The sequence below is a fragment of the Acanthochromis polyacanthus genome, chromosome 17 (assembly GCF_021347895.1).
Source record: "Acanthochromis polyacanthus isolate Apoly-LR-REF ecotype Palm Island chromosome 17, KAUST_Apoly_ChrSc, whole genome shotgun sequence".
Classification (NCBI taxonomy): Eukaryota; Metazoa; Chordata; class Actinopteri; family Pomacentridae; genus Acanthochromis; species Acanthochromis polyacanthus.
Genome location: NC_067129.1, coordinates 27,188,124 through 27,205,318, shown reverse-complemented (window position 1 = coordinate 27,205,318; position 17,195 = coordinate 27,188,124). Strand labels below are relative to the sequence as shown.

The 17,195-nt window shown below is 46.4% G+C and overlaps 1 protein-coding gene across 1 annotated transcript; it reads right to left on the bottom strand.

Annotated features, from left to right (window-relative positions):
- Positions 1-3,178: 3,178 nt before the first annotated feature.
- LOC127530550 (uncharacterized) lies at positions 3,179-11,934 on the bottom strand. The gene is made up of 6 exons (XM_051937603.1): positions 11,271-11,934; positions 10,240-10,453; positions 9,461-9,693; positions 6,727-7,020; positions 6,550-6,656; positions 3,179-3,887 (listed from the first exon to the last, which is right to left on the bottom strand). The coding sequence occupies exons 1-6, from the start codon at positions 11,921-11,923 to the stop codon at positions 3,637-3,639; spliced, it is 1,752 nt and encodes a 583-aa protein (XP_051793563.1). The 5' UTR covers positions 11,924-11,934; the 3' UTR covers positions 3,179-3,636.
- Positions 11,935-17,195: the final 5,261 nt, after the last annotated feature.

The window sequence follows — 17,195 nt, the reverse complement described above, 5'->3', positions numbered from 1 at the left end:
GTCAAATTGGACGTGTATGGTGAGTAATTCAATGGTAAAAGTGGATGGTGGAGGGTGCAGTGACGGTGACAGTGCATGTAGATGGTAATTTACCAGGTGTACAATGAGAGAGGGTGGATGCTGAGCTAGATTTGGCTGTTTCTATGACAGTATGGTAGGTTATTTCATGGATTATGGGATGTAATACCATAATCCATGGTATGGTATGCATAAAATATTCGGTCCAGTAAAAAATTACTGTTTACTGGTCCACGGTCCAGTAATAAATTGTGCCCATTCACGCAGACTGCTGTCTCTGAACTTGTAGTCCTTCTGGCTGTTTCATATACATGGAGATATGCTGCTTTAACGTCCATCTGACGTAGCTCTAAGTCAGATTGAACTGTGAGCTGCATTAGGGTTCGTACAGATGTTATCTTAGCAGCTGGAGAAGAAGTCTCATTGTCCTGCAGTCTGGCTAAAACCTTTGACAACATTTTGTTTCATCTGACTTTTCTCTGACCCACTTACCGAGCAGCATTTTTACCTCCTGGCAGTGTGGTCAGTGTAAAGGGTTCAGTCCATTTCTTCCTTCAGAGCCTGATGAGCTCACAGCTTCCTGAAGTGTTTGTGGTAGACTAAACATGGCTCTATAACAGTCAGAACCTTTTCTGTTCCACTAATATTCCACTTTATTCACACAGGATTAGTTCTACCTGTGCACCTCTGGTAGTTTGTGAATTACTCCAGGACGTCTGTTTCTCACAGTTCATTCACACAGGATAAGTGGAGTCTGTGTTTTATTCACGTTTCCTGACATTACAGCCTGGATATGATGTCAGATGTGTGCAGGCTGAAACATCCTCTGTGATCACGTCCATGTGCAAAGAGGTCGACCGCTGCTCAGAAAAACAGACAGCGGTCCCATAAATACACTTTAAAACCCTGTTACAGGGTCACGTTAGGTTTGGACAGAAAAACCACTCGGTTAGGTTCATGGAAAGCTTGTAGTTCAGGTTAAAATTACCTCTTTTAACGTGGTGTGTAGTCATGGCAACAGTAAACGTGTCTACAGCAGCAGTGTTGCCGGGGTAACGGCCGTCAGGGTGTTTGGATTCAGCCTGTTGATAGATAAGCTTACTGCACGTCGTCCATCTGGTTGGTCTGATGTTTCTGTGATGCTCCACAGGCCTGCTGCATTTCAACCTCAGATGCTGTCAGTAATTTCCACTGCAGCCTCCAGAATTCAGCCGAGAAAGATGTAGAAAAAGACGCACAATAAAAAACAGCTAAAACGCCCCCAATGACTGAGATGCAGAGTCACACAGGGCTAGTTTTACTCCAGGAGGTCAGTGTTTGGTGAAATATAGTAGGAAATGATCACTTTACCGGTGACTGACATGGAGCATTCACTCAGGATAAAGATCACTGACCTCCTCCTACTAATGGGCAGTGGGGACGGGGTCTGTTGTTTGTTTAGATATTTATTTTTGTATGTGTTGCAAGTTTTTGTGGTTTGAATTATTGGTGTTTTTAGTTGTATTGCATGTCCTGATTATTGGTGTTTTGAGTTTTTTCTTTGATTTTTGGGTGTCCCACTGCCCGTGAACGCCTCTGATGAGGCAATAGGTTACACCTGCCAGGTTCTCCCTTCCTCCCTGCAGGAGCCAATGGGCGGCAGGGACAGAGGCTGGGCTGGCAGGAGAGCTATATACGAGCCTGTGGAGGACAACGGTCCGTGTACGTCGCCGTCATTCTATTTTCGATTTGGGGTCAAAACACCAAAAACGGATAACGGCCGTTTCCCGTTTTTCGTTTTCAAAATAAAAATCAGAAAACAGAAAACCAGTCTTTTTTTTAATAAAAACGGATATCAAAAAACAAATTAGAAGTTAAATTTAATTTTTTGATATCCGTTTTTTAACTACACTTTTGCAAGACAAACATCAGAAAACAGAATGTTGACCGTTATTCCATTTTTATTTTCCCAATAAAAACGGATAACGAAAAACGAGTTAAATTTCATTTTTCGATATCCTTATTTTTTTTCACCAACACTTTGCCAAACAAACATTAGAATCGAAATGCGACACCACTGTGGGATGCTGCTGCTGACCTTCCTCCAGCCCTCTGCTTCCAGCTGCTCATTTCCACCAGTCTGCTCTGCATCACCCTCACTATACTTGATCTGTTCTTCTACATACTGGTTGAATTTTACTACCAGCTATATATGTAGTAGATTTAATGCCAGAGCTGTACACCAGAACAGGAAACTATGGATCAGTTTACATGTTAGCTTCTACTTTGTATGAGTCATCTATCTGATCATACATGGATCCACCTGTGTGTTCTATGTTCCTTGTTCCTCCTCCTCTACCTCTTCTGTTCCTCTCTACCTCCTTCCAGCAGCAGATGTTCCTCACATAAAGATCCAGGTTCTATTCCAGGTTTCTTCCTGTTAAAGGAAGTTTTTCTTTTCACTGTCTCCTTATTTCTGCTCTGGGGGTTCATATGGGTTCTGGAAAACGTCTAGAGACAATTTGACCTGTAGATGGCGCTATAGAAATAAAGCAGGCAGGCAGGGCTGTGCAGAGACCTTTGGAGGTGCTCAAAGTTAGAGGCTCATGGAGAATGAACCTGAAACCCCATACAGAAACACACCTGAACTATAGCAACCCACATTCATGAAGAAAGTAGCGTGGAATCACAACATACCAGATCATGGTTCTCACCTCATGTCTCTGTTAGAGGACAGTCTGTGTTTGACCTGATGGGTTCATTAACAGCTTCTGTAGAGGATGATGATGACATCACTGGAGGTGGGCTGTACTGACTCGGGTTGACTGAACTAAACAGGACCAGCTGTTCATTCATAAACTGAAACATCAATGGGTTATCAGAATAAAGGAGGGTGGAGGTACAGCTGATATCCACAAAGCCATAATTCCTGCTGTGCATTAATTTGATACATAGGATGATAATGTATGAAGCTGAAATGAGATCACCATTAGATACTGGACTGTTTACCTGTGGCTGCTCTTCCTGGAGTCTTTGCTTTTAAATTTCAAACCTTTTCCAGACCCTTTCTTTATGGGGATGAGTTACTCCATGGTACTGATTTATAATCTGCATTTTATTATTTGTAATGCTACTAATAAAGTAAAAAAAATAAATAATTAAATGACATGGAAACCATGTATTTAAAGATATTGATCCTTTATTCAGTTTGATGGGTAGGTGGATAAGAAAGGAGGTCGGTCTAAACCTCCAGATGAACCTGATTCACATATTTCATTCTGATTTATTCCATAAATCTTTATCAGATTTTAAAACGTATTTTACCAATAACTGAGAGATTCTGTTGATAAATTCATGGAATCACAGACACTCTGTTCAGTGAAGCTGCTGCACTTCCTCAGATTGACCAGCAGGTGTCTCTGTCACTGAACTTCACATCAATATAAACTCACATCATCATCATTATTTTATGCCAGAAACAAACTCGTGCAAAATATTGTTCTGTTTTTTTCATCATGTTCACTTGAAGTCCAGATTCTCTTTAAGTTTGTTTAAATGTCGAGGAGCTCTTGATGTGAAGCACGGTGGAGGCAGTATCATGATGAAGCACGGTGGAGGCAGCATCATGATGTTGTTGTGTTAATCTTGTTCATTTTCCCAACTCTTTTTCAACTCTCTGAGATTGTTGAGCAGCTCGCGATATACGGGTGTGTTGGTGGAGTAAAGTTTTCCGTCTTTCAGCCACTTTTTGAGTCTTTCTTTTCCCTGCCGGTCGATCACTCCCATCTCAGAGTATTTTTCCACCAGCAGTTTGTCTCCGATGTCATGGTAACGCCGAGTCGCCTCTTTGGAGATCACGTTCTCTCTTTTGATTTGCCGAGGGGGGAGTCCTGAAACAATCAGATTCAGAGATGACACACAGAATATTGCATTAATTTAACATCAGAGTCCTGAGAAAACCTTGACTTCCTGTCACAGAGACAGAACAGGACTGGTGCTGAGGAGTGCTGATCCATTAAACACAGAAATCTGTTCACTGTCTGAACCACTGTTCTTTAAACATCTCCACAGTGACACTGATCAGCCTGACACCATCAAAACAGAAAGAATCTTCTGATTTTCAACTTTCAGATGGTCCTCCAATCATCTCTGATGTTTGGTCCTTCAGGAAAATCCACCAACTCTGAGCTTAGAATCAGGATATTCTACCAGACGCTTCTGTTCTGGCCGGTTGGAATAACTGTTCTTCATCTACAGGACAAAGTGTTGACCCAGCTGGAGGTCTTTCTCCTTTTATTGCTTTTTCAACACTGAATCATTCACTTTGTATTTTTACAAAGTTAGTGTAAAAATAAAATGTAAAATAACTGATTGAACCCTCTTTGAAGAGACTCTAACTGAACTCAGAGCAGCCGGATGGTTCTAGAAGTCCTTAATGGATGATCTGAGGTCAGTGATTGGAGGATAAAGATCCTGGATCTGAAGGTCCAGTCTCTGGTGGATCAGAACTCCAGCATAGAACTACACCATGAAGAACCAAGAAACTCTGAGGAAAGGTTGTTGAAAAGCATCAGAACGATACAAGAACATTTCAAGTTCCTGAAGATCTCCTGGAGTCCAGTTAAATTCATCATGAAGAAATGGAAGGAAGATGGAACATGAACAAATGTGACTAGAGCAGGACGTCCTCAAGACCTGAGAGACTAGAGAGGGAGGCCACCAAGACTCTATGACTCCTCTGAAGGAGAAAGAGACTAGAGAGGGAGGCCACCAATACTCCTATGACTCTTCTGAAGGAGAAAGAGACTAGAGAGGGAGGCCACCAAGACTCTATGACTCCTCTGAAGGAGAAAGAGACTAGAGAGGGAGGCCACCAAGACTCTATGACTCCTCTGAAGGAGAAAGATACTAGAGAGGGAGGCCACCAAGACTCTATGACTCCTCTAAAGGAGAAAGAGACTAGAGAGAGAGGCCACCAAGACTCCTATGACTCCTCTGAAGGAGTTCCAGCTTCAGACTGTTCATCCAACAACTGTTGTCTGTTCTTCACCAGTCAAAGCTTCATGAAGACAAAGAGAAAGACTGATGGAAAAAGCTCCAATTAAATGTGGACTAGAGTTCACCAGAAGACATGTGGAGACTCTGAAGACACCTGGAAGAAGGTTCTTTGGTCTGAGGAGACCAGGATGGAGCTTTATGTCCATCATACTAGATTATACGTTTGATGGACACCAAACACTGAACATCATCACAAACACACCATCCCCACTGTGAAGCATGTGAAGCACGGTCGAGGCAGCATCACGGTGTTCCTCAGCAGCAGGTCCTGAAGGCTGGTAAAGGTAGAGGGTAAATAAATCCTGGAGGACAACCTGATGCAGTCTGAAGAGAACTGAGACGTAGAGAAGATCAGTTTTCCATCCAGACGATGAATTGAAGCAAACAGACAAAGATCCTCAGAGATGTTTGAAGACAACAAGGAGGAAGTTCTGGAGGAGTCAGAGTCCAGACCTCCATCCACCTGAGAACTACCGGGCTTTGCAAAAGTTCTGTTACACTCGGTTTCATGATCTTTAGAGACGTTTACATGTCGGAGTGAAAAATTCCACTAAATAAACTGAAAGTTCTACCTTATAGGCAGGTGTCCTTAATACAAATTTGTTCTCCGGTGAAGTTGTATCAAGATGGAAGTCAAAAGAGTTGAGATATCTGCTCTCCTTCGTGCTGAACATCAGCCGGATGACCGTCCACAGAGTCGCGGAGAGGCTAAAGAATGGTGAAGATCTTTCAGGTCTTCACCATTCTTGAAAGATCACTGAAAGATCTTCACCATTCTTGAGCCTCTCCGCGACTCTGTGGACGGTCATCCGGCTGATGTTCAGCTGTTTGGCTCTGTCAGACTTGTTGTGGCCAGCATGAAGGAGAGCAGATATCTCAACTCTTTTGACTTCCATCTTGATACAACTTCACCGGAGAAAAAAATTGTATTAAGGACACCTGCCTATAAGGTAGAACTTTCAGTTTATTTTATGGAATTTTTCACTACGACATGTAAACGTCTCTAAAGATCATGAAACTGTGTAACAGAACTTTTGCAAAGCCCGGTAGAGTCTGGACCTGAAAGGTTCTGTTGATCAGGATCCCTGAGGAACCTGACAGAGTTTAACAGTTTATGAAGAAGGAGGAGAAAGTTCAGATGTTCAGACTGATGGAGACCAACAGGATCCATGATGGACCTGAAGGTTCTTCTACTAAATACAGACTGGAAGGAGGAGAACTCTGATGGAATCACTGATTTTACTTTTGATCTTTATAATGCACTGCCGTTATTTTGAGGAGATCCTTTCTCACTTTGACATAAAAGAGTCTTTTTGTACGTTCTTGTCAGAAAAGCAAAATTAAATTGATCCTGATTGGATGTTGAAAAGCTCTAAAGGAGGAAACCTCCAGGAGGATGAAGACTTTGTTAGATGCTGAGCAGCTTCTTCTGATCATTTCTACTTTGATATGAAAGTGTTTCCATGGTGACAAACGAGCCAAACGTTTCTGTACCTGCATCCCTCATCAGTCTCTGGGAAACCTCTGGATTGGACGCCATCAGCGACATCTTCATCCCTGTGACCACATCTCCTTGAACAAACTTCTCAGCCAGCGTCTGCCTGCAAGGTAGAACAACAGAACCTCAGCTCTCTGAAGGGACGGCTCGTACCTGAGAACAGTGATTCTCACCTGATCAGGTGAGCGTCGTCTCCGTTGCCGGTGGTCAGGGCCAGCCGGTGATGTGGAGTGAGAACCTCTCTGCAGAGCCCATGGGTTCCTTTGCAGTCCATCATCTGGTAGAGCTTGGGATTCTTCTGCTGGAGTTCCTGTCTGGCGCTGGGGTTCCAGTCCAGCATCTGTGAGGCCTTCTGGAAGGTGTTGATGGGCGGGATGTGATCGGCGTTCACCGGAGAGCTGCTGTTGTTGTTGTTGTTGTCCAGTCTGACGTTGGCAGATCCGTTCTCCTTCCTCAAAACTTTTATACTTCAGAGGAGAAACACATTCAGAGTGAGCTTTCATTCATTTCCAGTCCAACCTAAAAGGTCACTTCTTTTTAGAACACTGTATAAAACAGACGTCACCTTCGAGCAGCTGGTCTGAAACAACGCTGTGGATCAAAAAAGTATTTCTGTTCTATTCTTCATGAAACTGTTAACTTCTTTAAACCGACAATTCAGAAAAGTTTGTTGCCTTGCTGACATGTTTCGACAGCTCCTGCTGTCTTCCTCAGAGCGTCATCTGACGTTTGGTGATGTGTCCTTTTATTTTTTCTTTCTTTTTTTTTTTGTCCTGTCCGGCAACAGAGCAGGCAGAATGGGGATCTGGCTGCTGCATTGTGCCATACAAGTTTGCTTTTCCAAGGGGAGTTCGTAAGTATAAGACTCCCCTTGATACTGTACAGTAATTTATTTAGTTTGAATTCTTGTTGATTAGTTAAATATACATAAATTTGCCGGACCTGACAGGGGAAAGGCAGGAAGAGAGAAACGAGAAAAGAAGAAAAAAAACAACAACAAGGGGGGATAGTGAAGAAAAAAGGAAGAGTGCAAGAATACAATTATCTTTCAATTGAAACCGACACAACAGACAACAAGCTAGTACACCTTAATAAAGACACACCGGAACGCATCCTACGGGTTTTGTTAGGAAACACAGTTAGTAATTATTCAGATCATCTATGTGAAACAAACAAACTGAGGAAACATGTCTTTTGATATTTTAGCACCAGGACAAACTTAACTCCCCACAAGACAACATGGTTGCTATGTCCACATGCAGAGTACGGTGCAATTGTGACTGTGATCATGCAACTATGACCTCTGACCTCCGTGAAGGCCAGAAGCGGGCCCGAGAGCCCACAAGACCCAGGCGAGACGGCAGCAATCCCAGAGCGGAGATCCGAGCCACCAAACCACGAGGACGACCACGGACCGGCCCGGAAGGGGGCAGAGGGAGAACCCGGCCAGGACCCCCAATGTCCAGCAGGGCCGGGCCCCAGGCGACCAAGATCGGCGGCCGCCAACCCCGCCAGGGGCTGGAGGCCCATAGCGGACCCAGCACAGGACCCCGGGCCCCAGGCATCCAAGAGGCAACCCCCACCCCCCCAGGCAGAGGGTCAACATCGCCAGGGGAACCGGCCACCCCAGACGGCCACCCGGCATGGGCCGTGCTGGGAGCGGGGTCAACGGGAGGTCCCGCCTACCCGAGCAACCCCGCCCACCTTACACGGCATGCTGTGTCCCCCAGATGCAGTGTGTGTTATCAATATTTTGCTGTCTTTAGTGACTAAGTGCAATTAAAACTGGAGAGGTGAGCCATCAGAGGGTGCAGTGGATGGGGCCACTCAGATGGCCCCCCATCACCACACCCAGCACAATGAGCACATGTGAAAGTGTGCAGAGGAAGTGAGGGGTCCGGGGATGAGGTCTGTCGGGAAGAAAACTTCTCCCCAGAGGGCGAGCCACTAAGGGCAATAGGCACCCCCGTTTCCCAGGCACCCTCCAGCGCAGGACGAGCCAGGAGCAGCCGCCACCAAGACCGGGGCCCACAGCAACCGCAGCCAGAGACCCGCCGACCAAAAAGGCACGCAGCCGCCACACACCAGAGGGCGGAAAGGCGAGGGAGGACAGAGGGCAGCAGAAGAGCCCAACCCATGGCCCACCATCCCCAGGCCCACCGCGGCCGCCCCTTTTATAATTTTTATCACGTGGTCAGTTTGACAGATTTTGACAGATCTGTCAAACTGACCATGTGATAAAAACGCCTCCCGCCGTCCGGTGGTCTCCGGAGGATGGTGTCACAAGTGTGCGAGAGGATGTAGGCCCCCTCGTCCCGGTTCATGGTGTGGCCCGCCCGCTTCCTGATCTCAATGGCTTCCTTGATCCATCGTCTCTGCTTATTAGTCTCCGAAGTGATAATCCTCCCCCTGTCCCAGTCCATAACATGATTTTGTCTTCTGCAGTGGTCTGTGATGGCTGATTTCTTATTCCGGGACGAGGGGGCCTACATCCTCTCGCACACTTGGGACACCATCCTCCGGAGACCACCGGACGGTGGGAGGCGTGGTTAGTTTGACAAAACTGACCACGTGATAAAAAGGGCACGTCACCAAACATCAGATGACGCTCTGAGGAAGACAGCAGGAGCTGTCGAAACATGTCAGCAAGGTAACAAACTTTTCTGAATTGTCGGTTTAAAGAAGTTAACACTTTCATATAGTATATATCGACAAAATGAACTTAATTCAACTGTTCTATTCTTCTATAATTCATGAATGCTGTTTTACATTAGACATGTCAATTCAACCTGGTTTTGTGAAATACTGTAAAAACTGTTCAAATAAAAGTGATACAGACTAAAACTAAACTATGTGTGTTTTTATATTTTATGGAGTTTATGGTGGAGTGTTTTGAGGAGAACTTACTCATTGTGCGTCCCGACCCTTCCCAGCTTGTAGGTTTTGATCACAGATGCATCGTTCTCGGTTAAATTGTTCTGTGGCGTCGTGTTTAGGTGCTCTTTATACCGGTCATTGGCCTCGTTTCGGGTCTTCCTGCAGCCTCCGATGATTAAGTATTTTCCAGATGAAGTGTACGACAATTCGTATTCTCTCTGTAGCTTCAGGACCGGAGCATATCGGTCCACATCATCCCGAAGCTGAGAAGAACAACCAGAGATCATTTCAACACGTAGGATTTTAAACATGGCCACAGATCGCTGCGACACGGCCGACACTGCAGACCGTCAGATATTCTGTACAGTGAACAGTGAGGCGTTTATGGAACATCTGCAAACTGTAGCATCTACTGATGACTGTGAGGCGTTTAGGGAACATCTGGAAACTGCAGCATGTACTGATGACTGTGAGGCGTTTAAGGAACATCTGGAAACGTCTACTGAGGACTGTGTAGCGTTTAGGGAACATCTGGAAACATCTAATGATGTCTGTGAGGTGTAGAGGACATCTTGAAACTGCAGCATCTACTGATGACTGAGGGTGAAAATGAGCCCACAGTGGGTGGAAATGAGCCCACAGTGGGTGGAAATGAGCCCACAGTGGGTGGAAATGAGCCCACAGTGGGTGGAAATGAGTCCACAGTGAGAGGAAATGAGTCCACAGTGGGTGGAAATGAGAAGCAGTTCAGAGGTTGAACACAGCTGATGTGATTTTGTGCTTTTCTTTTGCCGAACACTGAAACTTACCGTCTGTCTGACTTGGTTGCGAAGGATCGCCGCCTCTTCTCTGGTATTGGGGTTTGTGCTGGTTGCCTGAGCGACGGCATGATACAGGCAGTTATGACCCTCGGAGTACGCCGGCTCAACAGAACCGTCCAGTCGCACAATCTCAAAGTGTCCGGTGGACGGACTCTGCTCTAAACGGATCCGTTTGATATTCTGTGAGAAAAATTCCTCTGATCTAGAAAACATGAAGCACAGACGTTCAGAAGGTTGAAGATCTAGAGATTATTTGAACAACAAAGTAACCAAGTACATTTATTGGAGTACTCTTCATCATCATCATCATCACCATCATCATCATCACCATCATCATCACCATCATCATCATCACCATCATCATCATCACCACCATCATCATCATCATCATCACCATCATCACCACCACCATCATCATCATCATCACCATCATCATCATCATCATCATCACCATCATCATCATCACCATCATCATCACCATCATCATCATCATCATCACCATCATCATCACCATCATCATCACCACCATCATCATCATCACCATCATCATCACCATCATCATCATCATCATCATCATCATCATCATCACCATCATCATCATCATCACCATCATCATCATCATCATCATCATCATCACCATCATCATCATCATCATCACCACCATCATCATCATCACCATCACCACCATCATCATCATCATCACCATCATCACCACCATCATCATCATCATCACCATCATCATCACCACCATCATCATCATCACCATCATCATCACCATCATCATCATCATCATCATCACCACCATCACCATCATCATCATCATCACCATCACGATCATTGTTTTCCTGCAGTAATGTAGTAATTTTTCTCCTGTACTGGAATATTTTTTATGATGTACTGCTATATTTTCTGCACTCTTGGTGTACTAATACTGTTCTGTACCGGTATTCTTTCTCCAATACTGCAGCATTTCTACTCTGTTGTTTCCTCCATGACCACACTGGCAGAGGTTCACTCACCGCTGGGGGTTTTCCGGCTCCTTCCTCAGCTGCAGGACGATGTCTCCGGCCGACGCGTCCGTCCCCGGATAATAATCCTGGGAGAGCTTCTTCCCATCTTTGTCCACCACGATCAGCTTGATGCCTTTGCCCTGCAGGGCTTCGCTCTGGGTGAGGACGAGGATGTCCACCTCCGTGGCTGGATGGTTGACGTCACAGATGTCGTCAGCATAACACTGCAAGTCTCTCTTCTCTGCTTCGGGCAGGTCCTGGCAGCGACTCTTGAAGGTCTGTCTCACCTGGTGCTTGTACACCTGGTTGGTGAAGAAGCTCTGGGTGTCGGTCCTGCCGAGAAGGTTGCTGACGGCGCTGCCAGCAGCAAAGGTCACTTTAGCCATGCAGGCTTTGTTCGTGAGGGCGGTCATGTGTCTGGAACAGGCACTGATGAATTCGCTGGAAACACTCTCTGTGATGGCTTCCAGGAGCTCCTCTTTCAAGCGCTTCACGTTCGGCAGTTTGTGCCGTCCGTCACGGTCGTACTTCTCTTGTGTCAATGACTTCATGCTTTCTAAAAATTTAGGGACAAAGGTGTCATTGATGACCTCCTTTGTGGGGTACGACTGCAGTATTTGTACTGACATTGTAGCATATTTAGTAATTTCCAAACCCTTCATCACATGCTGCATTGTCCCAGCTGCCTTCTCGCTCTGTATGTGCTTTGTTACAGTACCACACACCTCTGAAAGTGTGTTGAGAGCCTTCATGACTGTGGTGCAGTCCATCATCAGGTCAGGAATCACTCTGCTGGTCAACATGTTCACTGACTGATGCATAGATTCCTTACAATCCTCATCAATTCTGTAGTCAGTCATCCCATTTTCCATGGCCGTCTTTGGCACTCCGGAGCAAACCAGATCATTCAGGGCAGTGTCCAGGCTTCTGTTGGCTTTAATCAGGGAAGTCGTCTTCTTCTTGAAGTGATCATGGAGAGCTTTTTGGAACACAGCGTTCAGTCCCTTGTCGATAGCATAGCCCACAGCAGTCATGCATCCCTGCTTCCCCAGCTCTTGAACGGCGTACTTGCCTGCATGTTTCAAACACTGTTTCATGGTGAAGGAGCTGCACTTTGCACCAGCCATCAGACCCTTGGTCCCACTACGCACCGCACTCGCAGCTTTCCTGAGTCGGCTGAGTCCACTGAAGACCAGTGACACCGTGATGCTGATAGCTTTGGCGATGGCCCACTCGGCCCAGTCGAAGGTTCCCTGTATCATGCCTTTGATCCCTTGAATCATGTCGGACACACCCTCATTGATCAGTCCAAGTCCAAACTGGCTGGCCACTCCGCCGGAAAGAGCACAAACAAGAACACCTGCTGCCACCTGAAACACGCCCAGAAGGAAACACGCGAGCGCGTCATAGGAGAACTCTGGCTTCTTTTTGACCTCAAAAACGATGCCGAGGCCGTACTCGTAGAGGACCAACAGCTCATGAGTTGTGATGGGATCCTTGTTTTTTGAAAGGTTGTACACGGTAGTCTCCTCAACGACTGCCTCCTTTTTGTTGCTTTCAAGCTTTTCCAGAACTGCCACTGCATTTTCAATGTATCCCTTCCAGGCTTTGAAGATGTTCATCCTGGCGGTCATTTGTGCCTGCAGGTTACTGTTTTTGTGGTGCGGTTCAAAGTCGCTGGTCACTGACAGGTTGCAGAACATCATCGTGTTGGTAGATTCTGACAGAAAGACGTCCACCGCAGTCTTGGCCTCCTCCAGTAATCTCTTAGCCTCAGCTTTGTAGCCTTTGTTTGCGAGGTTCATGTTGATGTACGCTTGGTTATAAAGAGCCACGGCGCTGTAGAAAGGGTCACACTTTGCAGCACTCTTCCAGTAAGTTATCGCTCCGTAGTCACATTGGTGTTTGTCAATGCAGTACAAGTCGGTTCTGCATTTTGCCTGTTGAATGTAGTCGTAGAAGTTGTTGCTTCTGCCGTGCAGGACGTCTTTTGCAGTATCCTCCAAGTGTCTGATGAGGTTTTTGCTCAGCATAACGATGTCTTTATGCCGACTGATGTGCCCTTCATGGAAGATGAGCCACAAAGCCCACGACTCTTTTAGAGCGTTCAGTGCAGTCTGATAGTCAAACTTGCAGCAGTGGCTCTTAAAGCACTCCGGGATGTCCTTCACTTTTATTTGTGTGAGGTCTCGCCTCTCTTCATGTGTGAAGTTTTTGTCAAAGTCAGCAAGGAACTCGCAAAATCTAGAAAACAATGTTTCCTTCAAGTTAATTTCAAAGAGCTCATCTCTTTCCATGCTGGCTAACCGGCTCACTTCATGCTCCTCCCTGAGCTGCCTCATGGTTTCGGCTGACTGGGCCTGATACGCCGCTGCCAGACGGTCGCGGTTCAGGATCATCTGCACCATCCCTGGGTTTCCTTTGCGGGCAGTGCGTCCGAACACCTGCCTCTCCACCCGCTGACTTCCAGGAAAGTACGTGAGGAGAACAAAGAGGCCTCCGCACTCATTCACTTGGTGTTGGACGTGGATGTCCGTCCCACGGCCGCCAAGGTTTGTGGCGATGATGATGTTTCCAGGGTCGAATTTCCGTTTCTCGATATTGTGCTTCTCGCTGATAGTGTACATGGTGATGTCCTTGCTTCGTTTGCCGTGCATCGTTGCCTTCAGCTCGTCTGCAGTCTTGACGTCCTCACAGATGATCAGCACCACCTGCCCCCTGTCGGCAGCTCTCCATGCAGATTCACAGATCACCTGGATCCACCTTTCTCCACTCACCTGCACCGCTGGCAACTCCACCAGCTTTTTCTGCCGGTGAGAAGGAATCACATAGCACGCTGTTTTGTAATGCCGTTCCAGAAAAGCTTTCTCAGCATCGCCCCCTAATGTCCCAGAGACGCCGAAGATACCTTTCCCTTTCAGGTACCTCTTGAAAAAATGGACATTTGACATGTAATTTGTGACGTTGGACAGCGATGAAATCGCTAGCTGGTGCTTCATCTCCAGGAACTGTTGCAGGCCATCACCCCAGCGCCGGTTTTTCTCTAGAACTCCACTGGCCTGAAAGTCCACAGGAATTATGGCATCATACTTGTGACTGTCTCCATCATTGGAGTCCACTCTGTCAGCTTCTAGAGCTTTGTCGATCATGTACTCTCTTCCTCGTGTCATCCGGATGGCTTTCAAGGCATTCTCAGCAAAAACTGGCAACTGATTCTCCATGTATTTCTTCAAGAAAGACGGGATCACAATGAATCCTTTAGATTCCTCCAAGGAGTCCAGGTCACAGTCATGGGAGTATTTAATTCTGGACTTTAGTTTGTCAACAGTCGCTTCGATTAAGGAGTCCTCGGACATGATTTCACAGGCTTGGCCTTTCTGCAGCAGAAGAATGCTGATGTTTGACTTTTCATGAGACTCCTCCCTGTATAGTCTGGCCAGGTTGTTCTCTAGAATGTAATAATCTACGTTCACACTGTTTTCTGTCATCATCCTGACTTCACTCAGCAGCTGGTACTGCTCTTCAGGTCCAACATTGGCCATTATTTTCTTGATGGCTTCCCGCTTGGTCTCTTCACAGCCGTCAGTGTCCGTCTGACTTTCTGCTTCGTTAAATGCGTCCAGGTCCTGCTGAGAGTAAAGCCCTTTTTTAACACCCATCACCAGGATGTCATTGGATGAAAAGTCCTCAGACTCAGAGCCAATCACAGCCTGCAGTGCGATCTTGTGAAAGAGCTGGATCCCGGTTCCCCACCAGATCTCCCTCGTCCCAAACAGCTCTATTGGCCGGCAGGCGGATATTAGGGCCCAGATACTGGCCAGGACCTGCTCAACGTGTCTCAAGCCGCTAGCTTGGTGCGACAGAAACGTCACTTGGACTCCACTGTCCAGCGTCATGAAGTCCACCTCGTCCACAATCACACAGTCAAACTTCCTGGAGCCTCGAGTCGTTTTCTTCTCAAACTCCTGCCTCAGTGCATCGGCTGCAAATGTTCCCACAGTTCCATAAACCACCTGCCGGCTGTACGCTTCCTTAATCAGCGCAGAGCAGTTATATATATTTGGTGGAGGCACGATGGATGATGTCACACCAAACATATCGAATAATTTACTCCATTCTTCTTGATCACGGATCGCTAGCAGAGGGGAGCTTGTCACGATGTCCACCTTTGCACCTCGGGTGGCCTGGATGGTGGCAAACATGGCTAAGATGCACGTCTTGCCCTCCCCGGTGCCGATTTCCAGAAGACAGCCTCGTTTTTCTTGGAGCTGCGGCAGCAGCAGCAGCAGTAATGCTGCCAGCTGAGAGAGTCTCGGGAAGTAGCCTTCAACTCTTCCACCACTGCAATCTAACGTGGTGCACTTCTTCACAGCGATGGACAACACAACCAACACTCTCTTCAGAACATCGACGTCAGGCGCCGACAAATCAAGTGACACAATCTTTGTTTTACATTCAGTCATCATGGCTGTAATGTCCATACTCTGGTGTACTTCTTTGGTGTGCAATTCTTTTTCAACAGACCTCAACACATGTCCCAGCAGCCTCAGGAGATCCTCTGGGTAGTTTTTGTCCTGCATTTCATTCAGGACAGTATCCACGTCTTTGTCCAGCTCATCGGACACGCAGTCCTGGATGTAGTCCAGTGGACGTTCCTCATTCAGAGCAGTGAGGGCCGTGATGCAGTTTAAGCTGTAGGTGCAAACTCTGTGAAGGATCTCCGTCACTGTCTTCTGATCATGGCTCAGGGCCCTCCCAGTGAAAAGCTTGATTTCCTTTGGTGTCCAGATCTTGTTGAAGAGGATGTGACTGAGGATCTCCTTTGCTGCTGCGGTCAGCTGTGGAGTCACCTTCAGAACATTTACCAAAACCTGTTGGGCCAGTGTTGGATTCTCAGCATGTAGCTGTTCTTGTAAACTGAGGAGGAATTCAAGCTTCTTGTCTTGGATGTCTTCAAAATCGTCGCTGCCTTCCAGGGTTACCTTCACCACTGCCTCCAGGACACTGAGCCTCTTCGTCAGAGACAGATCTATATAGCCGGTTGCCTGGTCCAAAGCCAGCAGTGACCAAACAGGGATCTGGTGCTCTTGGAAATATTTCTGTGTGAGCTCATTTTGGAGTGTCTTCATCCTGTCTTCCAGGTCGCTCTCTTCACTTTCAGCCTCCTTGATTTGGTACTTATCCAAAAGCTCTTCAAATTTCTCAGCAACATCAGCAGACTGAAAAAAAGCAAAAACAAGAGCATAACATTAGTGCCAGTTTAAACATGAACTGTCACACAGGGCTGCAAAACTTAGCCAACGCTGATCTTCATCACAACTTTGGCTTCTTGCACTTGAATGAACATGATCGACTGCAGCATTGATGTTTAAAATGTTTACAGTGAAGCAAATGCAAAGAGTGCAGAGACAACACAACCAGACAACACACCTGAAGAAACACCACAAACTATCATGAAGACCAAGGAAAAGAATGGTTTGTGTTTTAGGATCCACCATTTCCACACCTCCCTTCCATGTATACAGACGTCTGCACTGCAGGAACCCTGTTCAGGAGAACATATTCCACACCGAACCCCTAATCAGCCCTTTGAGTCTTTAGAGTGACCAGAACAAACAGCAGTCTACAGAGACGATTCTTGAAGGAGGTTTTACTGTACAGGAATGATTCCAGACAGATGTTCCACAGAGACGGTTCCTAAAAGAAGATCTTTCTGCTCAGCGGCCTCCACCAGCACTCACATATGTTCTGTCCATGTGGTGAACCCGTCAACTGCTTCTCAGTTTTCTGCTGCCTTTAAAGACTCAGCAGTGTTTACAATCACATCCAAAGTGAGAGACACACCCAGCAGGTGGCAGGCTGACTGTGTTCAATAGGTTTATTTACAAAGTAATAATAATAATGTAACAATTATTCTACAGACATAACTCACAA

Bases quoted from the DNA above. Each gene is read 5' to 3' on its own strand.
- LOC127530550 (XM_051937603.1), bottom strand. From the start codon at position 11,923: ATGAAGGGTTTGGAAATTACTAAATATGCTACAATGTCAGTACAAATA. The intron at 7,021-9,460 runs GTAAGTTCTCCT...TCTCCTCTGAAG, and splicing joins AGGGTCGGGACGCACAATGA to TATAAAAGTTTTGAGGAAGG. The intron at 3,888-6,549 runs GTACAGAAACGT...TGATTGTTTCAG, and splicing joins GAGACTGATGAGGGATGCAG to GACTCCCCCCTCGGCAAATC.